This window comes from Acanthopagrus latus, chromosome 5 (genome assembly GCF_904848185.1).
Source record: "Acanthopagrus latus isolate v.2019 chromosome 5, fAcaLat1.1, whole genome shotgun sequence".
In the NCBI taxonomy this organism is placed as follows: domain Eukaryota; kingdom Metazoa; phylum Chordata; class Actinopteri; order Spariformes; family Sparidae; genus Acanthopagrus; species Acanthopagrus latus.
The window spans coordinates 13,021,823-13,043,507 of NC_051043.1; the positions used below are offsets into that span (position 1 = coordinate 13,021,823).

A 21,685-nucleotide genomic window follows, 5' to 3' on the forward strand; every position below is an offset into this window, starting at 1 on the left:
ATGGGAAGAGACCACACTGTGCACCTTCTTCTTCCTCTTTTTTTTTTTTTTTAAACCTTCCCTGAAATGCCCAAAATGGAGGCCCCCGTGTCTCCGTGAATTACCGCCTGTCTGTTAAAGAACACTGGGACGATTAATGGCACTCAGGCCCTGTGAAACACTGGACCAAACACAAGCCCTTTCTCAGCAGTGTGTCGGGTTACTGCTTTCAGTTCAAGGCTAAAAGCTGGGCTTGATCGCAAACCTCTCCAAACCAACCCCTCTAACAAACCCACTGTGCTCGTCCAAACCTGTGGTATTGCCTCTAGACAGACTGGCTCTGATAAGCCACTGACAGAAACATGGATGCTAAAATGCTACGACTGGCAAAGGTATGAAGCTTCGAAATACTGAACAAACAAGAGAAGAAGACCACCCATCTCGAAATCCTTGGAAACTACTTTATACGGCAGGCTGATATTACTGTTTGATTTGGGAGCTTGTTTCCTGGGTTCATCTCCTTTCTCCCCACAATCCTCTCTGGCACGTCCTTCTAATGCACGGATGTCCTTGTCCGTCAAGGAATCTGAAGCATTTTACATCCGCTCTGTTCCTGGCGATGGTTTTCCCATCTTTATAAGCTTGTGTGAACCGCTTCCCAAAACGTCCAATCCATTACAAGCATGTTTGTAATATCCATCTAGGCTGATGACTGTCCCCTTGCCAGTGATTGTACATTATCCAAGCGTCGTGTTTGGCCACAATCGCCTACCATCTGGCTTTGTCAATGAGCGTTACAGCCTCATCTGCAAACAACATTGGCTCTGAACTGCTCGACACAGATGAGCTTAAAACGCACATAGCAGGGAACTGAGGATCTTCATACAAATGCAGGGCGGAGGAAAAACCCACTCTCGTTGGCAGAGTGACTGCAGCTTGGAAGACAGGATTAAAAACAAGAAAACCTGCAAGTGATCACAGGCGACACGCTTTACATTTCAGGCCTGACAGTAGTGATAAGACGCTGGTCATGTATTCTCCTAAGTAAACAATGAAAATGCCTTCCACACAGCAGCTGGCTGTGTCTCCAGTGGAGGAGGAGGAGGATTAAGATTAGACAGAAGATGTGATGAGAGCTACTGCTCTCCAGAGTTATCCTTTCTAAATTCTTCCATTTATCCCTGCTAAAAAAACAAAAAACAAAAAAAAAACAAAACAAGAAACACTAGGAGCCTACATATATTTTAACCAATGATTTCTCCCTGTTGAGATGGGAATTAACCTGTGTTTCTCTACTGGGCAAGCCAACTGCAGGGGATGCAGCTTATCTGCCTTAAAGTCTTTGATTTCCTCACTCCCAGCTGACACATCTGCTCCCTACACATGGCTAAGACCAAGGTTTGTAGCGAAGCAGTTCGTGAACTAAACCACAGTAAGATGCTGTGAAGAGGGGTTGGGCTCAGCACGCAGATTTGCTGTAAATGGGATTTCTTCGCTTGTGGAAGTCATTTTGTGATTCATCTTTACTCTGGAATCCTTCGCCCATTGAGCTTAGCCAAAAAAACTCCTCATATCAACTAATATCTTAAGCTTTTGTCTTTAATACAGTAAACCTATTAACTGGTGTCAGCCTTGAGAATACCTTCGCCCTTCTCCGCTGTGTGCTTGCAATTGATGGGTGCATAAATAAAAATGTCAGCTTGGGTGCGAGTGTCACCGCTGAGTCAATGTCACGGTGAAAAAAAACCCTGCATGCACTAACGGTGTGATTGGTGAAGGGAATCGTGAGCACGCCGCTTGCATGTAGTTTAAATCTTATCATTCAAAAGCAGCAATATGTAAGAGTTTCGGTTTAATACATCCAAAGAATTAACTGATAAACAGGAGGAAATAATGGTTTTAATGATATTTCAAAGACTTCTATTTATTATATTACAGAGCATCCAGCCCCAGCATGTCCTGTCTTGTAACACCACCCCGTGCGCCCAGGCTGGACCGCTAGCCACAGGGCTGACTAACTAACTGCAGCTATAGTTGGCAGTAATTACAGTTACTCAGTTGATATGCTTCTCCCTGTTCGTTAAGGGTGACTTTAAGAGATGGTCATTTCTGAAATATGGCCCCTTTAACCTGAACCTGAACTGAAGAGACGGTATTGAAAGGCCTCAGTGGTGCACTGGCCTAAAACATTGGAAATGTGTGTGGAATTCGGAGATTATTATGTATTACTGCAATAACACAATCATAGCTGATAAAGAGAGCTGATTATAGAAAGTCAGACTGCTTCATTCACATGACAACACAGCATCCACACACTCCAAGACAGCAGGTGGCAGCACGCACCTTTAAAGTGAGAGAAAGGAGGAAAATAAGAAGAACGAGAACAAGTGCGCGCTGCTGCTACGTAAAGTCTACCTGCTCATCCAGAGCCAGGCAGTGCGGATGCTTTTTACACAACACAATTGCAATTCACAGTACATGTTTCACAAGGGTTCAGTGAGGCGAGATACAGTTTATGAGTTTTGACGCAACACATGGTATTAGAGCTAGGGAATATCAAATCATTCATCTTTGTTCACAACATCTAAGCCTTTCTTGCCCTCAGGCGTACATAAATGAGTGTGGTGCTTCTTTAAAAAAAAATGCAAAAATATGAAATTATCAGGTATCTATCTATCTGTATGGTCCATCCCTAACTCTGTCTTACATGCTGTGAAGCCGTCTGTATATGCCAACCTGTTGTTAAACAGTAGGCTGGGGAGCTGCAGCATTATAAACTGAAGATGTCCATACAAAATGCTGCTCATGCTCCTGACAACTTACCTCAAAACTCCCCCATGACCTTTAGCGATTTTGTAATTGCTCCCTCTCTGCAGCTAAAGCTGAATCCATATTCAGTCAATGAACACAGAGCCACACAATGGAGCCTAATCACACGGCCCTTCAATATGACTCCCATTTTCTGTCACAATAGCTGATCACCACCCACGGGCTTGATGACAGGGACTGATAGGACAGACTGACAGGTGTCAAGCGTTCTGACATGTAATGGCTAACGCCGACAAGGGGGGAGAGGGAGTTTTCTGCGTCACGACCGAAGCTCAACCGGCACCAACCCAATACTCCAAAAAGGGGCGAAGTCAATATTTCATGCACGCTGGGCTCTCTGCACCGAGCGCACACTTTTCTAATGGATATAATGGTGCTCTAAAGGGGCCCCCAAGTGCACACGGGGATAGCATGACATATTAGCAATGACTTTACAAGCCAGCTAATTGCCGTGCATAGTAAATCAGGAGTGTCTTTGAAAAACAGGCGCTTGTAAGAGCTGCTGCAGCTTGACATCACTTCCTGAATCATGCGAAACCAAACAATTCCCTCCAGTCAGCTTTTCGAGGTGCCGGGCCATAGAGGGATTGTGGGTAATGCGGCTCGGTCCCTTTGACTGCTTGCCACTCTACATAAATAATACATGGCGACGTAATCGTAATTTAAAACGCTATAAATATTGAAGAAGAATTAAAATAATTTATGGAACACCGCGGCGTAACAGGATGTGTGTGAGTGTATGTGTGTGGGAGTGTTTTGTCTCCTTTCACTCCTCTCTCGCAGCGGTGAAACGATGGGCAGCGGCGGTGCAAGCTGGGAATTCTGTAATTGCTTTTTCTGTCCCTGAAGCAGGCCTTCCTGCTTTAAATCAAAAAAGGCAATCTCTGTCAGTAATGGCTCAATTAATAATTAAACACGTGTCTTATCTCCGCCGAGCTCCCCCTATTTATTTTCATCTCTCCGACAGGGATGGCTGCACAAACAGCATTAGCACTATCAATAAAGGGAGCATTAATATCAGCCCCTTTCTCCAAAAACAAATCATCCAGCTCATAAACTGTCCTATGTCTGTGAACAGTAATAACCCAAAGATTAATAAAGAAACAAGCGATATTCTTTGGTTTTGTCCTCCTAAGTATTTTTGTGTGAGCCAGCTCATCTGCCTCCTGTTTTCTGCCTTGTACCTTTTTAATACTTGAATCAAATGAGGGGAACTCATGAGCGGCTGTTCATGCTCGGTAAAAAGTGAGGTGGCGGTAGACGCAAGAGGGATGGTTTCTTGTGTGCTTCCAAAACTAACCGCCAGCTCCATTTTGCACACAGTGTGTCTCTCAAAAATGAGTGCCCAAACCCCAAAACACCACACGGCTCGACCATAAGTGCTATGTCAATACAGGAACATTGGACTTCTTGATAAAGAAAGCATGTCTTGCAAACTGCCTGGACTTTGTCAAACAAATCACAGTAGGCACTGGAGGTGAGCTTCACCAGGCCCGGATTCCACAGCGGTGATGACTGCTTTCAATTCCAGCGCTCGCTAATCTGGCTGCGCGAAGCCTCTGCAGCCCTTGTGTTTTTCCAACAACATGTCTGCCCCCCAGTCATCCAGCCAACCAGCCAGCCAGCCAACAATCTCCATCTACCTCCACTCCATCCTGATTCAACGTCGGCGAAAAAGCTGATTTGTTGGTCAGGGGGTCAACCTCCATTCATTATTTAATGGGCGAGAGGCTGCAAGCAGTCGGGCCGGCCACTGAGGTTAGTGATACATTACACTGACCTGGCCAGAGGAGAGCTGCCTGGCCGAATACAAACATGCTCTCTTCATCTACTTCACTATGCCTGCGCTGCCCTCAATCCCCCCTGCCCCTGACCTTGCTGCTCCCTCTCCAATCACCACCCTTCCACCCTTCTCTGGCATTCACAATCCAGCACTGTGTTTCATTTTCCTGAAGCATGCAGCGCCGGGGCAGGCCTGTGGCTACGGCTGGCCCAGGTAACGGAAGAGAAACGGAGAGAGAGGAGGGCGGTGGAGGAGGCCATAGCTCTTTTTATTGACATGCAGCAAACAGCAGTGGTGGAACAAAGGCCACTCAGCATCTATTGAGAGAGCGGGCCTGCAGACAGGGTGGTTGATTAGTGATTCGACACGGGGACCCTGGACTGTGTAGCACATAATGAGAGCTTAGGGAGCGAGCCATGAGCCGATGGGGAAGGAGGTACGGCGGAGGCGGGCTGAGGATAGACGCGGGGAGAGGCGGGGTTCTACCATAAGGAATTGATTTCCCACAATAGCAGATTGATATATGAGTAAAAGGGCTCCATAGGAAGAAAAAAAAAAAGCGAGGGTATGGGCAGATCCTAAATCCTTAAGCTACAGCATTGGTAATGTGTTTATATATAAACAGTTAGAGGATAAGCCCTAAATCCACTGCCAAGCTAAATGGTTTATGCATCTTTTTTGTTTGTTTACTTCTGCGTCAATTAAGCAAATTGGTCCGACATCCCTGACGAGCAGGAGAACTAAAGTGCGAGGATTTTGCATTCGTGTCCAAAAGCCTCCATCTCCCCGAGCACCGCAGTAACCCTGTCTTCACCTTTTCATGTGGCCTCAGAGAGATGTTAACAGAGTCAGATGTGCATGATGGGAGTTGTGTGTGTGTGCGCACTCCCCCCCCCCCGCCCCTTCTTCGTCTGCACGCTCTCTCCTTCCTTTGTTCCACTGGTCTAATCCAGTATGTGTGGGCCGGTAAGTTTAATGGAAACAATTTATTAAGTCCGGCTTAAAATGCCATCTGCAGCTAAGCCTCCCAAAGCCGCTAAGCTCCTGGTTTCGCCCCGGAGCTTGCTGTGTTCACGCTTACTGTAATGCTCTGTTTAAAATGAGCACAACGGGTCAAAATTAATCAGGATTACAAGGGCACAAATCCACTTCAGAAATGGGTTTTCTACCAATCTTTCTCCGGCTATCCCAAGATGCCCCAGGTTTGTCTGGCGGACCGTGCACCACACGTGTTTATCCCCACGCCACGGAAGGTAACACCTAGCTAGGACAACAGGACCTCAGTGGGTACGAGGGGGCGGCGATAGACGTTGCCTAGACTAAACCTATTGCTCGGAAAACCCACACATACAACATTCAACACAGTCGCTGCAGATTCCAAAGTGTTTCTTCTCCGATATTTCTAGCCGGTGACGGCTAGGTGATAACTCCCCACCACTTCCATAGGCGCAGCTTGTGAAATGTTATGAGAAAGCCAACCAGTGAAGTGTTTATCTGTGCTCTGTGGAGGTGCCCCGTACATGCTCAGCAGCTACATTTAGCTTCTCATTCGCCTTCGAGCAAGTGACAACGGTGAACTCTGACCTGCGATTCAATAAGAGTAGTCCAGAGTGGAGCACAAGTCTTCACAGCGCTTTTACTTAAACATGCCTTCCTCCAGGAAATCAATAATTTGCAGGAGGCTTAAGACAGGAAATAAACAAAAACCAATAACTGTTAGATAATGCTCGCCCTTTGCTGTATCTTCCTACCTTACAACCACCAACACAGACAGACATTCAGCACAACTTGTGCTTGCTCTTGGGTAACAACTTCCAGAGAGAATTGCACAGTGTGTGCTATGTTATTACGGCTACTATTCGCCCGTGCTATTATCAGCGCTGTTAGCCTGCATCTATAACAGGTTGTCAGCAGACATAACGACGTAGAGATGACGAAAAGTAAATATGAGAGAAAGAAAGCAAGGGTGTCTGGGTTTTGCCCAAAACCATGTTCAGTATGCATAATTACAGCGCTCTGCCTTCGCTGATTACAATGTTGGTCTTTCCTCTCCTCTATTAATCCTGAACCGTTTCATTAACATGACAGACTGCGGGCCTGTGTGCAATTTGGACTTAACCTCAACTGTTTTGTACCCGCAACAGCTCACCGAAATAAAGTTCAGAGAGGAGCACAATGTTGCAAAGCAAGGAAGAAGGTGAAAGAAACAACAGTCGTTACCCAGAGAGATGTACAAGCCAAACATCATCACAGCATTATATATTTATGTGGGCCATAATGTTTGTGTGTGCATTTGTCTGACTGTCTACCCGCCAACAACCCGACAGGCCCGGTGATCAGAGGAGAGCGGGCTTTTCATTGGTCCCACAGGGCCGTGAGTGCGGCCGGTAATGGGACATATACACCGCATTCTAAACCAGAGGAAAACAGCCTGTGGGTCGCTCTGTGTTACAAACACACGCATTACATACAGAAAAAAACAGTCTAGGCCAAAAACAAACGGTCCTAGAATCCACTACAATACAAGTCATCAACACTGGAACGAGAGAGAGAAGAGCCGGCCGAGCTGCGCGTGACAACACCTTCACCAAATCACTCCATCACACGGCTGATTTCTTTTGGTGCCTCGCCCTTTTCTAACCCCTAATTCTAATCTGGTGCCCTTCTACTACATTACTGTTTCTTCCAAACAGGATCTGAGATGATCTGTGTGACAATCAGGAGAGACGCTGATTGGATTATCTGGATGTAATTCCACGGTCCTAATCCTCATCCCTGTGTGCACATTAGCAAGCTCCACAGAGGCCTTCGTTCGCCAGCTGACATAGACGGGGTGTCTGAGCGTGTGGATGTGGGTGAAAGACAGCAGAGCTACGTCTGTGCACGCGCCCGTACCAGCAGTTCTTCACGGCAGAGTATGTTTATACGCAGCCATGTTCTGTACGGGCACGCAGGGAAATAAGTCAACACCCTGACAGCTGACAGCAGTGGTAGTCCAGCGGCCGGGCGGAGGATGGATGGAGTCGGATGCGGTCTAGTTGTTTTCTAAACCATGCAAGTCTGGAAGTCATTGTCATTGTGAACGCTGGTTTCACGGAGCCAGCGCTGGTCACAGGTCATCTACATCACACGGCCGGCGGGGCCTGGTTTCTCTCCTCCCTGTCAGCCATGTTTTTCCACTGAGCAGTCAAAGCTACTGTGTTAAACCAAGCAACACCTTTATATGCTGTTGAGAGGGAGTCTAGCTTTCACAGTGCATGTTCTGATGTGGAGGTGAATAAAACAGAGGTCAACAACAACAACAACGACAAAAAAAAAACTAATTTGGTGGTTATCAAAAGGCAGGAGGTAGATTAAAAGTGATGCTACAATCTCTGCATCATTCCCACGCAGGTGGGAAGTTAATTTCAGAAGAGCGCCTATCCAAATTAAAACTAAGATGAAAAACAAAACTAGTTAAAAGCCATTTTTACAACGATCTCTAGCCCTGTAATACTAATTCATGTAATCCATGTATAGTTAAACGGACAGTGCAGCTAGGGGTCTCTTAATCAAAACAATCAAAACAAATGCTGTTGTTTTGAAGTAGTATGGGATCATGGGAGTTGTTGTCTTTATTGTTAAAACAACCATCGATAAAAACCTTGTACGTGACTCAAAAGGCAGAGAAGCTCACATACGAGGTACGTTTTATTCTTGCTATTTTTAGTCACGCTTAATGTTAAACTTCCTTCCCGACTCACTGACGTATCATCTGATGTTTCCATGGAGTTCTAGTGACAGGCAACCAGAAGAAACATGCTGTTAGCTTGACTTATATAACAGATTTCTCTGGATTTGCTCACTTAGGAAAATGTAAATAATAAGTCGGCCAAACATGGAAAATAAAAAAAAGACTAATCATTTTCAGACATTTTAATGCAGAAAAGTTAAATACTACATCTTTAAGTTTGACCCTGAGTGCTACATTTTAGCAGCACCTGAAAATTTTGCACAAAACTGACATCCCAGTTAACAGCGACATGGTGTCTATTATAATGACAATTTTACCCCGTCCAGCTGAGGAGTGCTGATCTATTTGTCCAGTCTGTCCTGCAGACATAGCCCCCCACCCCCCACCCCCACAAATCCTGCTCATATGGCCATACTTTACACTCTTCTGCACCTCCACCTCCTTCCTCCTCTGGTTGTGTTAATGGCCCTGCTTCCTGGTTCCTGCCCTGAGGGGACGTGGTCTGCATGCTGCTATCTGTCACTAGTAGGCTGATCGTGCCTCTCCCTCCCTTCACGCCTCTCCGCATTCACACTTGTCACCTCTCTCCCTGCTCTGACCCGGCAAGCGCCATTGCATTTAGTGGATGTGCAGGTGCAGCTCACATTCTGTGCCTGCATGGTATCCACCAGCACATGTATGTGGTTGTAACAGGATGCACATAAGCACAAATCATGCAAAATCATGCATGAACATACAAAAAGCAAAAGGCCTTTATGATCCACATATGAGCATATGTGAATGCACACACAGAGTTTGTGTCGTCTGGGGGCCTGACAAAGCTCTTTCTCTCTTTTTCCTTTGGCATCCATTATGGTCCAGGCCTGCTGTCAGAGAGCTTGTATTGCCTGAGGGAAGTTCCCATTTGTGGGAGCATGTGGCAGGGAGGCTCTAAATCCCCTCTAATGAACCAATATGTAGGAGGGCTAAGCCTTTGGCGGGGACGTCCAAGAAACGCTATTCCGTACCCAGGCAAAAATGTATGCATATGTAGTCACCAGACCTTGTTAATGTCTACTGACATTTAAATCTGAATGGGAGCTGCAGGATTAAAGCAGGGGAGATTTGGACTCATTTGCAAAACCCAGTTGTTGTTGAGTATGAATGGGGGCATAAAGAAAACAGAGCAGGCTCTTACCTTTGGGTGTGGTGGGGGAAAAGAGCTTCTCTGATCCTACATCAGACACCTGGAAAAACAAGAAGGCAGACCTTTAGTGGATTTGTCTGATGAGCTGAATCAGTGGCAAACTTCGGTCAATCTTATTAAAAAGCCCTGACTCATATAATCTAATACTATTCATCAAAACTAATGCGAGCTCTGACACACATCTGGTTTGCTGAGTAAAACGGTCATTCAGCCAGAAACATGGCCACAAGTGCTGTGAAGGAAGAGTCGAACAGCATCATCCAGCCAATCAATCAAAAGACCCCAATCAGCCAGCGAGAGGAGCTCCCTCTGTACCTGAAGGTCCCTGTCTGGCTTTTTCCTGTCGAGGTAACATTAGGTGGCACTGTTGTGCCACCTGAAAACCCTCCAAAGAAATGCTGTCAAAGACGGGGGAAGTCAGCAAGGTGGCTATGCAGCATTAGAACACAAAGGCTCCTGCATACATGCTGCTGTTCAGAAATCACATTTTGTTCTGCAATATTTTGAATCAAATAACATATCTCATGAATAGAATGTGGTTCCACTCTAAAAGCAATATCCTCATTTCACAAATTCAATATCAAAGACAATCTCAGCCCATACTGGAGGTAAACAGATGATCTGTCAACAACATGAGCGTTCATTGGGTCAAAAACAGTTGTTACTGATTTGGCTGATGTTCCTGACAGTGAGCAGTGGAAACCTGGTGGACCACGGTGAAATGTAGGTTGAGTCACTTGGCGGAGAAAGGTATCTCGCTATGAAGTGATAGTGGAGACTTCTAGACTAAACACTGCAAGGTATTTTCCTCTCTGCTTTAGTTGGATGTGTAGATTCTGGCAAGCACCACCTAAATCAAAACACACCATACATTTTTATGAAAACTGTTCACTGGCCAGATGGGACACTTTTAAACACGGTGACCGAACAGCAGTAAACCCGCACAAAACCTGATATTGTGCAAAATACCAGAGCAAAGCGCCTGTGTGCTCGGGTGATAATATTAACAATGAAAATCCTCCTCAACCTGTTATATCAACCCATATAGGGTTTTGTTTAAAGCCGCAGTTTCCCTTTGCTTCAGATCCTCTCATCTGGGTTCTGCACACTTGTAAAAAGCTGCAAGAGCTGAACATATGTTCCTACCAAAGGGCCCGAGTGTCCTTAACTGCCATGCTTGTATTTTATGCGGCACAAAGGGAGCATATGTAAAGAATGAACAGTGAATCAGAGTGAGTGCAAGAGAGACGGAGACAAAAAGAGAAAGCAAATGATTTTGTAAACACAGATGGCTGTCCTTGGCATCCGTGTTAGTTCTTCTTCACAAGTGTTTTGAGGACGTCCTCTTCTTTCCAAGACCTCCCAATTTCTCCTTCACTGCCACTGTGTTACCGCTCTCCGCAGTGTTTGTCTGTCTGTGCTTCATGTCTCGGCTCAGCGTTAACCACAACACTGCTGATTCTCTCAACAATTTCCTTAATTCACACAGCAGCAGGGGGGGGAATGTAACTAAGTACATTTACTCAAGTATTATTTTGGGGAATGAGAGTATTTTCAGTTTCTGATGCTTTACACTTATAATTTACTACATTTTAGATGCAATATAACACGTTTTACTCAGCTGCATTTATTATATAACTTTAGTGACAAGCTCCATATAAACACACACATATACACACTGTGGTAATGTAACTACACTACAAGTTAAGCACAATATTTCAAAGTTACATCACGCAAACGTTATTACACACTCATATCATGTGATTCTTCTACATTTTAAGTGGTGACACGTCTGCTAGTGCAGTGTGACCATATTAGTCACATAGTTATGAGATTAATAATTGACACTATTCATAGAAAGACCGGTCAACCAGTGTGTTAAACATAGTTCAATAACCTGATAATATCTGCAATAATAGGAAGAGGTCAAAAACACCTCTTTAGTTGTGTCTCGATAAGCGGGACATTTAAAGGAGGGCGAACACTCAGCTGAATAGAGATGTTTCCTGTTTCCTCTTACAGTAGACCATAGAGGAAAACACAGAGTGTTATGCATTGCCCTCTTTCAGTCTCCCAGAACCGGGGCGCCAGGCTGCAACACAGGCTCTTTGTTAGCTTTGGACGACATTAAACGCTCCAGTACCAAGCCTCAGCGCTGCAGCAGCACAACCTCAGCCTTGACTCACGGCCCTGGAGGCCCGAGAAGAAAAATATGGGCTCAGGATGAAATGAAGCTTGTCAAATGGACACGGGAGCTGGCTCAGGGACTTGCTTAGTGTGGCACTGGGTCACAAAAGCAAAAAGCAAAAAAAAAAAAAAAAAATATATATATATATATATATATAAAGACAGGGTAGGTCATGTCATAACTCACAGCAGTTCAAAACAATTCTTATGAGCAAAGTGGTTATCCAGAGAGCAAGGCAGACATAACGTTCCAGAGAAAGAGAACAGAAAATGCTGTGTTTACTGTGTGCCAAGAAGACCTAGTTCTCCTTATTCTGGCCGTTTTGGAACGTGCACTGAACTGTTTTATATTCCAAGCGTATTCCAAGGAACATCAACAACCAATATTTAGGTTTTAATGCTGTGTTTTGCACCTGCCAGGTCTGTGTGAGTCAGTTGTATAATCCACAATTACATGGCTGGCTTACAAAAGCACTTCTTAAAAAGGCATGTCAAGGCAGAGCCCTGATTTGGCTAGCTGTTGTTTTTGTAGAACTTTCTGGGTTTCGCTGGTCAAGTTGACATTTTTTCACGGGGCTGTGCTGCCGGCAGTCTGAGCTGCCTGCGGTTGTGGTGTGCAGAGGTCATGTATAACAAATTCTTCACACTCTCTTTGTTGAGGCAACCCAGGCTGCCATTAAAAACACACAGGGAAAGACGAGACAGAGGGAAAATATATATAGAGAGAAAGAGAGGCAGACAAAGAGAAAAAAGAGGAGCAAAGGCCAGGTTTTCCAAAGGAAATAGGGAAATTTAACCATTTAAAAAAAAAAAAAAAAAAAAATGGGGGAAATTCAAGCCACATTGCCTGGAAGCCAAAAGCCCTTGGAGCGGGCCGCAGGAAGCCTGACCTTTGAGGGGGCCGTCTGCTATCTGAGCCTGGGGCTTCAGGGGCCTGGCCTCCTCTCTGGAGGGCCGTCAGCGGGCCTCAGCTTTCCTTCCCTATTCTATTCATTAGCCATGCTTTATGATTCAGCTTCCTCTGAGCCACACAAGAGCTCCCTGAGGAAAGAGACTGCTGGAGAGAGGGAGAAAAAAAGGGAGTGAGACTGAGGGAGGGGGGAAAAAAGCAAGAGGGAGGTCATAGGGCCCAGCCGGGGCCCAGCTCTCAGCAGCTGTGAAATCCTTCCGTTTCCTCGGCAGGCGTAAAAGGAATGAGGGGGAGAAAGAAAAAGAAGGAGGCCAGGGAGGGAGCTGGGCCAGTAAACCCACCATCAGAGTGCTAACTCCCTAAAGAGCCACACGCAGAACCATAATTCCCAGATTTAGGGAATGCCAAATTACAAATTACACTGCTGTTTGTTTTAAAAAGTCCCCAACTTCCCTGAACACCAATGACTTATTGGCTGCATAAATCTCTAGATAATAGCTGAGCCGCGGAGGGGGAGCAGAGAGGCAGAACCCCTCGCCAGCAATAAGTGAGACATTTACTGCGAGGAGAAATTGCATTTGCTGTCACAGCAAAGAAGCAGGGTGGAAAAAAAAAAAAAATCTTTGCACATTTCCCATGTCCACATTGCTTTTACTTAACAACACAGCAAGCTAATTAATTTAGTAAATCTGAGACAAGCTTAATTGCACTTTTTTTCCTTTTTAGTGTTAAAACGTTTCCTCACTTAATTCAAGCACAATGGGCCGTCTGAGCGAGGCGATGCAGGCGGCGAGGGAGGGCGGTATAATCAACTGAATGACCTTCAGGCATAAATTTATGAAAGGCATTGATCAGTTAAGGCTGTGATTTCACCGAGACTGGAAGGTCAGCAATTACCTAGATTCAATTAACCTCATTTAGTAAAGACTGCTGAGAGACCAATTTTTCTCACCACAAACCCCCCCCAGCCGCCCGCCGAACCCCCTGCTTTATATCAAACGATCCCCGGGCCGTCCATCTACCTTTGATCTGAGAGCTCCCATTGCATGCCCTGCATTCCTCGGAGCTGAGCAAATGATCTCTAAACAGGAAGGCATTTTGTGCAGCCAGAGGTTAGGTAAACCCAGACTAAATAAAACTAAATTCCTAATACAGCCCGCCCAACCCAGCACAGCAGGTAAAAGCCTCCCCCCCTCCCTGGCAGAGATATAATTTCTACACAGGCTGGCAGTGCTATCACAACAGCTGTAGTGTGAAAACAAAGAAACCTGTCAGTAGGCTTTGTTGTGGGCTCATGCCTGCAAAGACTATAATTACAATTTAGTTCTGAGTCATTTGGCGCATGCTATGTTCTTGACAGACTGTTGTAGGACAAGTGTTAAGGCGGCTAATCTTAACACTTACGTACCACAAACCAAACACAGGCCGACAAGTTTTTCAAAATGACATTTTCGCTTGCCTGAAAAGGGAAACAAAAACAATTTAACGGCGGTACAAAAACGATGATCAGTTGCACAAAATGATCCATGCAGGTATAAATCAACTTTACACCCCTCGGTGAAAGCCACAGCCAGAAGCACGTTTTCCTCCTATATGCTGTAATTGTGGGTAAGGGAGTAATAGGAAAAAAACACGGTACATTAAGGTGCAAGTGAAATGAGTGGGTCAGATGTCGTCGGTGTATGAGAAGACACTTGGTGGTCCGGTAGGAAAGTACAAAGCTACTCTGTGTTGTATTGATCTGACAAGCCGTGGCACTAAAAGACTTATCGAGAAGCATGACAGAAAGATAGAACTGAAGATAGAAAGACTCAGAGGAGAAGAAGGGAACTGGGCAAGAGGGCATGTATCCTGGCATGGGCGATCAGGCTCTCAATTGGTCCTGGTCGGACTTGTCCGCCCATGGATCCACACTCAGCACACCTCCTTACCACATACCCACACATACACACACACACACACACACACACACACACACACACACACACACACACACACACACACACACACACACACACACACACACACACACACACACACACACTGTTAATTTGCTTCCCTGCTTGGTGTTTCATCACTGTCACCTTCCTCCTTCACTGCCCTCTCTTCCAATTTCACATTTACTGTCACCTGAAGTCGTGTGTGCGCTCTCTTTTCACGGTTGTAACCACAGATTTTTTTTTTTCTTTCAATGGTCCTGTGCATCAGATTTAGGTGTATAATCATTTGAAACTAAGAGCGGATGTGTTTTTTTTTTTGTTTGTTATCTTAGAATGAGCTTTCATATCTGCAGAGAAAGCAGGTCATCTTCCTTGAAGTTTGCTGCCATGCCACCCTTTCAACCCAGACGTCCACTAAAGCTACTTTCGGAGTAAATGCTGCATTAGCCAGGCACAGTGGGCCTACAGCTCCCAGGCTGCAATGGGAGACACCAAATTAATTATCTCCCCTGCATTTGTCCTCGCACCGTTCCAGAAACTTAATGACCTCCCGAGCGGTCGTTTATTATAAGCCGCAGCGGTGCTACGCATTCCCAGGGAAGGGAACAGGCAGCGTCTACCTTAGCTCCAATTCCCACCCACCGCCGCCGCCACCGCCTGCTTGTCAGAACAGGTGTGGGCCAGCAAGACTGCAAACCCCCAGCGAGTGCGATGGGATATACAGCAACGGAAAAAGAAGAAACCTCCCACGCAACTGTCAACCAACAGATACTCGCCTCAACTGGAGCATCATTAAGATGATAATGAATTCCATAGTGACCGTGTAGAATGGAGTGGTCTCTCCTTGCGCACACACAAAACACACACAAACTGCTTTATACTTAGCCCCGAGTGCCATTTTCATCACCGCGTATAACGTGCGTGTGTGTGTGTATGTGAGTGTGTACGACAGAGGGCCAGGGCTGACAACTCCTGCTCCCTCTCCCCCTAGCAACAGACGCAGGGAAATGAATGCCGAGAGAGGAGCAGGGGGGCTTGAGCTTTGTGTAAAATATTACCCTTCGTCTCGCTTACCGCACCCTCCCTTCCCTCCCCTGGCTGTGCGGCAGTTGCTAGCCCTTATCAGGGCTGCCTGTCAGTTTAGTATACAAATTAGCAGTCTATCAGGGGAATGCAGGGGCCTGTTTCATCAGTAGGGAGAAGGGCAGAGGCACGCATTGCATTAAAGTCTCTCGCTGCTGCAGACAGAGAGGGTCACAAATCAACGCCTCAGCAGGCCCACAGCCAGCACTAACCAGATAAGGAGAAATGAAGGAAAAGGGACAAGGCATATTTCACTGGAGAGGATCCGGACCTGCTCAAACTCCCTGCAAGGGCTCGCGATGAAGGATGGAGGAGGGCTGGCAGGGGTGGGTACAGGGATGGGAGGATGTCACAAATCACAATTTCAACCCCACAGATTACACAGTAACAAAAAGGGACGTGTGAGCCAGGTATGGAGGGAAAAAAGCTAAAGAAATCCCATTTATAAAATGTCAATGATGGAGTCGGAGCAAGTGCTATCAGTTGATTATCAAGCACATTTTGCAGGAAATTAGGGCTAGCACATCCCCACTTTCTCCTGTGAAGTGAACCTGTGCATGTTAATGCCAGCGGAGACAAAACGGCTGCGAAGGGCTCTCATTAAGTGGCATAATGCAATGAGGCACAGTCTAAATTGCGGCAATAAAAGCCGACAGACAAATCATCTCGACCATCGCAATCCATTTAACTCAATTAATGCAACACCAGATCGGAGCTCAGTGGTTTAAAAGCATGCGTGGCTCTCCTCCCTTGTCACGCTTGGGGGAATTGGGGTGGGGGTGGAAGCATCAGGAGAGGGAGTTAGTAGTATCTCTGTTAGGGTGAGGTAAGTGTCAGTGTAGCACAACCATCGTACTTTGATTAAGTCCTGCTGGAGACAATGGAAATGGGGAAAGGGAGAAAGGCAGAGAGATAAAGGCAGCGGGAGATGGAAAACATAACCAGGAGATCACAGTAGCTCTGTTCGGCACAGCACAGCTGACTTTAGGAAAGGCGTGGCCTCCTTCGCTTTTTAATGTCAAAATGTGTGCTGGCAGCGATAAGAGCCGCAGGTAATCTCCCGGTGGAATCAGGGGGCTGTTCGTCATTACTCTCTGGCCCTGATATAGATCAGAGCACCGGTGGCTTCTCCTGGCTCTCCAGGCTTCTCAGCAGCAGAGATGGCAGATAGCCCTTTAAGACACAGCTCGCTGCACCCTGATTGGCTGGTCAACAGCCACAACCAAATCCCGGCTCCCTCGAGGGGCAGCTGCGAAGAGGTATGATAGGAGGGGTCATGGAAACTCACTGTCCCCATATCCACATCATCCTTTTGTTGTGAAGACTTTACCCCATTGTCAGTGTGGGTGGTGGAAAGTAAAAAAAAAAAAAAAAAACAAAAAAAAAACCTTTCTGGATGTTATTGTCTGAGAGGCAGGATAACAGACAGGCGGATTATTTCAAAAACAGCTTTCTCCAGAGCTCACACAATGCGGCACCGTTGTTGCTGTGGAGAGGATCCTGGAGGAGATAATAATAATATTCCTAGTCAGAGCCTTTGCTGCAGTAGAGCTGCCTTCTAACAGAGAGATACACATCATTCTGACTGGCCCGCCGTGACATAATCGCCCTGCGGAGAGCTGCAGGCAAGCTTGGTAGGCAAACCACCTCTCACTGCAGCTTGTTAAGAGAAAGGTGGCTTTAAGCACAGCTCAATAGAAACTCCTATTGAACTTGTTTTCTTTTCACTCCATCTGAACAATGTCTAGGTGAGTCATTGCCCACCTCGGGCTACACAAGTTACATTTCTTCCTTTCTTCCTCTCTCTTAAGAATGCACTGAGCTTTTGACTTGGATGAATTTGCTAAGAGGGGAAAACAACAAACTCAACAGGATCTTAAATAATGCAGCGATAAAAAAGCTGTGACCCTTTCCCTTGCCTCAGCCCACACACTCTGAAATTTCTTCTGCAGTGAAAGACAGCACACAAAGAGAAGAAAAGGCAGAGCTGGCGCTACAGGAAATGTGTGGTAGGCATTGGTTCGCTCCTCTGGGCACGGACACCTTTAATGAGAGGAAAAAATGCGCAGCGAGAGGCAGATCTCACCCGTACTATGCCGGTGATTTTGAGTAATATGAATCACCTCCCCTCTAACACAAATAAATATTGTTCTAATGCTAGTGGGAGTTTAAAAGCTAGCCCCAGGTTGGGAACACTATCGGGGATCCAGTCATTCTGCATCCCACAGCCTCCCAAAACCCTACACCATGCTCACACTAGACGCCTGTGATCCCTGACCTTTCAGCTTGGCTCTCTGCTGAGCTCACAGTTTATCAGTGTGATGGGGGGGGGGGTGTGAAGTTGTTGATGCTGGTTTAGTAACAGCATCTCTCCTAAACTACAACAGCAGCTGAAATGAGGCAGGGGGAATTCAGGAATTCATTTCGCCATCTCACTCATATGTCTGCTGCAACCGTGAAAGTCGGCCAGCCTCTCAGGATCAATCGAGCCACTTGCCCTGCGGAGGAATGACGGGGGGACGGGGGGAGTGGAAAACTGGAAATGGAGCAGGGAAGACTGGCACCCATTGCCACATGTCCCATCAGTCTCACACCACCACCACCACCACCACCACTGCCACTTTAAGGCACACTATCCACCGCGCTAGCACAAACAAACATGGTATGCACTATATATAAAAAGTCTCAGACCTCCAAAGCCCCCTGGTCATGTTGGAAAGGGATGTGGCACGTTAAGTGGAATTTACTTCTGATGCAGACATCAGGCCTCAGGTTTCTGGCAGCTGTAACCCAAGCTTCTCCCTGAGGCCTCACTGCAGGGTTGGACAGGACATCCAATGCCCAGGAAGTCACCTTTAGAAATACCTTCACTGCTCAGCTGCCCTTATAAAAAGGAGGAGGCTGTCGTGGTGCTTGTTGGAGGTCACAGTTTCCAGTATAAGGTAGTGTTTACAATGGACAGACTTTCATTTCATTACCAAACACAGAGAGGTGAGATTGCTACTGGAAGGTTTTTTTTTTTTTTTTCTACTTGCGCGATATAAGCTGCTGCCGAGGTCTGCTCTGTTAGTGTGTTGTTTTGTTCCGAGTTTACAGAACAGGAATTTAATATAGAACGTGGACCTCAGCTGCCCACAGTACGCCCACTGCTGTGTCACACCGATTCATCCTTCAGACTCCGATGTTGTCTTTTTGTTGACATCAGTTCGTGACAGAGTTTTGACTCTAAATTGAGCCATTAACCCCCCCCCCCCCCCCCCCACGTCTCATTTGTGGCATGGCATAGCGCTCGAGCTCTTCTGTCACTGACAGTCCAGATGTGTGCCATAAATGTGGGGCGGGTGGCAGCGTATAAATAACCACGATGACAGTAGGATATTTGCTCTGTACGGGCGGAGGTGATGGAGGGGTGTGCTGCCGAGCTAACTGTGTCCCTCTGGGGAGCCCGGCACAAGCTAGTTTAACGCCAACGCGACAACTGCAGAGACCTTGTGAGAGAGCTTATGGCTTCAGACTTCACACTTACTGTGTAACATCATTCTAGCACACCACACTGTGACCTGACCTTGACAACGGGCCATGTTACTCGTGGTTTTCAGTTACAATGATCTGCGCTATTGCGGCTGCATGGGAAATAGTTAATAACTGCAGCTTACAGTGCCGTGCACAGAGTGACAACAGTCCAGCACTTGACTAGAGGTCAGTTTTATTAACCGTAAACGCAGTTCAGATTATTACCGAACACTCGCAGCAACCTACACTTCTAGTAATTGCTCAATAATAACAAACTAATGCGCTGTAATTGTCCGTTCTGTCAGCTCGGCTTCTTTTTTACGAGCCGCGGTGAACTCTGCGTAAACCCACCGGCTGTTATCTCTGATAATAACATAACACCTGTGGAGGAATTTGATCTGGCATCCATCTGAACACAAATCCCTGGACAGAAGAGAAGGGCAGGGTGCAGAGGATATATTTGATGTGTGTGCATTGCTACGGCAGATTTATGAGCAACCGCCGCGGCGAGGACGATTAAAAGTTGTCGGCCATGCCAAGTGTATGCACAGCATCGTTTGCTCTGGATTAAAATATAATGAAGCGAGTGAATGCAACTTTGTCTTACATGCAACTCCTTAAATTATTCAAGTGGAAAGGAAAAACAACAGGCAAGGAATATTCCCCGGAGCACTGATACCCTTTTCTGGGCTTGTTCATGATGGCAACAATGAATATCTTAGTGCTCGTTAAAAGCTTTGTTTTTCCTTGGGAGTCTCAGCGTATGTGCAAGACTAAATGAGCAAAAAGAACGCCAAGTCACATGCAGGGGCCAGTCATTTTCACTTCCAGTATGCTGTTACCGGAGTTTGTACATAATGCATTGGATTGATTCTATTTGTAGTGCAGCGAGGTTAAATAGCTCATTACCCCAGTCCTGAATCTGCTCATTAAACCAGCTTCCTGTCAATAAAACAAACGTGACAATCACACTCTTAAAAACTACCTCTTAAATGGTGAGCATTTTCAAAAGGACGCCTGCCCCAGCCATTGATTGTCTAAGTGGCGCCGATAACTGGTTTAATTAGCTGTGTCAGTTAAAAACTAGTGCTTGTTTTTCCAAAGCAATTTCTATTTCCTTGAACTTCATTTCAACATCTGCACGTCCAGAAACACTCAGCCTGGCTCAGGTGGCTCCTGTCTGTATTTGAATAAGAGATATGCAAACAAATGAAGCCAAGGCAGCAGCTTGTGTGCTCAAGCAGCCTTTTCTCACATTTGAGAGAATCCTTGGATTAGTCGGCCCAGGCTCCAGGGCCTTTATACTGCATGCTATTCATCCAGCAGGGATAGCAAAAGGGGCTGTTTGCATTTCATGTCTGTCAGTGGTAAAAATGTGTGTGGTTGGACAGTTGAGGCCGGCGCAAACAGAGTCCCAAATGAAAACATGAACATTATTGTCGACAGAAGCCAGATGAGCCCTAATGCGGGTTCCATGGCAGAAAAACCCTCAGAGTATCTTTTCCTGACACTTTTCCTGTCAGTATAATTGAGGATTTAGTTGAGAGAAGAGGGTTTAATCAAGTGTTAAAAGCTGCGAGGCTGCACACAGAAGGATGAAGGAGAGTTTGGGGTGATAGCTCAAGTCATGACGTATTTATGCGGCTCTTCTTAGTTCCCAACACACTGGTTGGGGCAAAGTCGGTGAAGGATCACAAAGCTATTGCTAGAGGAACATGTGCTGTTGCAGATCTTGCCTAGCATATTTTATCAGCCCTGTTAACTGTTACTACCGTTAATGTTTTTTAAGCATGCTCAGGTGCATCGCAGCAGGGGCCGCCCAGCTGGCCTCGTGAACCTGCGTGGCATCCCACCCTTCGCCACCCTCCCACACGTAATTGGTGACCGGGTACGCCTTGCTGCACCCCGTAACAGCTCTCCGAATGCTCAGATCCCTGCCCAGGCCGTCACCCACATGCAAGATTGACAGGACCTTGGCAGAGAGCCAGTGTGGGGAGGCAGGAACTTCTGGTACAGCGCCCTGGCACCCACCACAGATCAATACCTCCATACGCAATTAGAGTAGCTGAAACAGATGTGCTCACAAGCTTCAGCGCTCTACCTACACTATTGACCACCATGCTACCACCTGCTTCCCATTACAGAAGCACACACACGCGCGCACGCACACACACACACACACACACACACACGCACACACACACACACGCTTACACCAGGCAGTCTGAGAACACTTCCAGTTCTCCCGCTGACTATACAGACAAACTCTACTTTCGGTAGTTGATGCAAGCATAGCGATGCTTCCCCAGTACTGGATCACGGTGGGGGAATGCAGCGGGCATGTGTGGGCTGATGTGGTGGTGATAGGCTGGTGGAAACAGCCCTGCCACCCCCCCACCCCCCTTCCCCCCACCTCCTGCTGGGAGAGACTTCAACCTGTTTGTCTGACAGTTACACTTGTTCTGTCAGCTCAGCCCCCCACCCTGTCACTAACAGGTGGCCTGTCCCTCACAGCAAAGTCATTTGCCTTGCACAGCAGTAG

General features: G+C 46.5%; 1 protein-coding gene across 12 annotated transcripts in view; it reads right to left on the reverse strand.

Annotated features, from left to right (window-relative positions):
- fbrsl1 (fibrosin-like 1) overlaps nt 1-21,685 on the reverse strand; it is a 284,888-nt gene that overhangs the window by 28,070 nt on the left and 235,133 nt on the right. For all 12 annotated transcript variants that reach the window (XM_037097550.1, XM_037097552.1, XM_037097553.1 and 9 more), the window contains one exon: nt 9,502-9,550. In XM_037097550.1, coding sequence (XP_036953445.1) covers nt 9,502-9,550 — 49 coding nt within the window. The remainder of the gene's footprint in view (nt 1-9,501; nt 9,551-21,685) is intronic.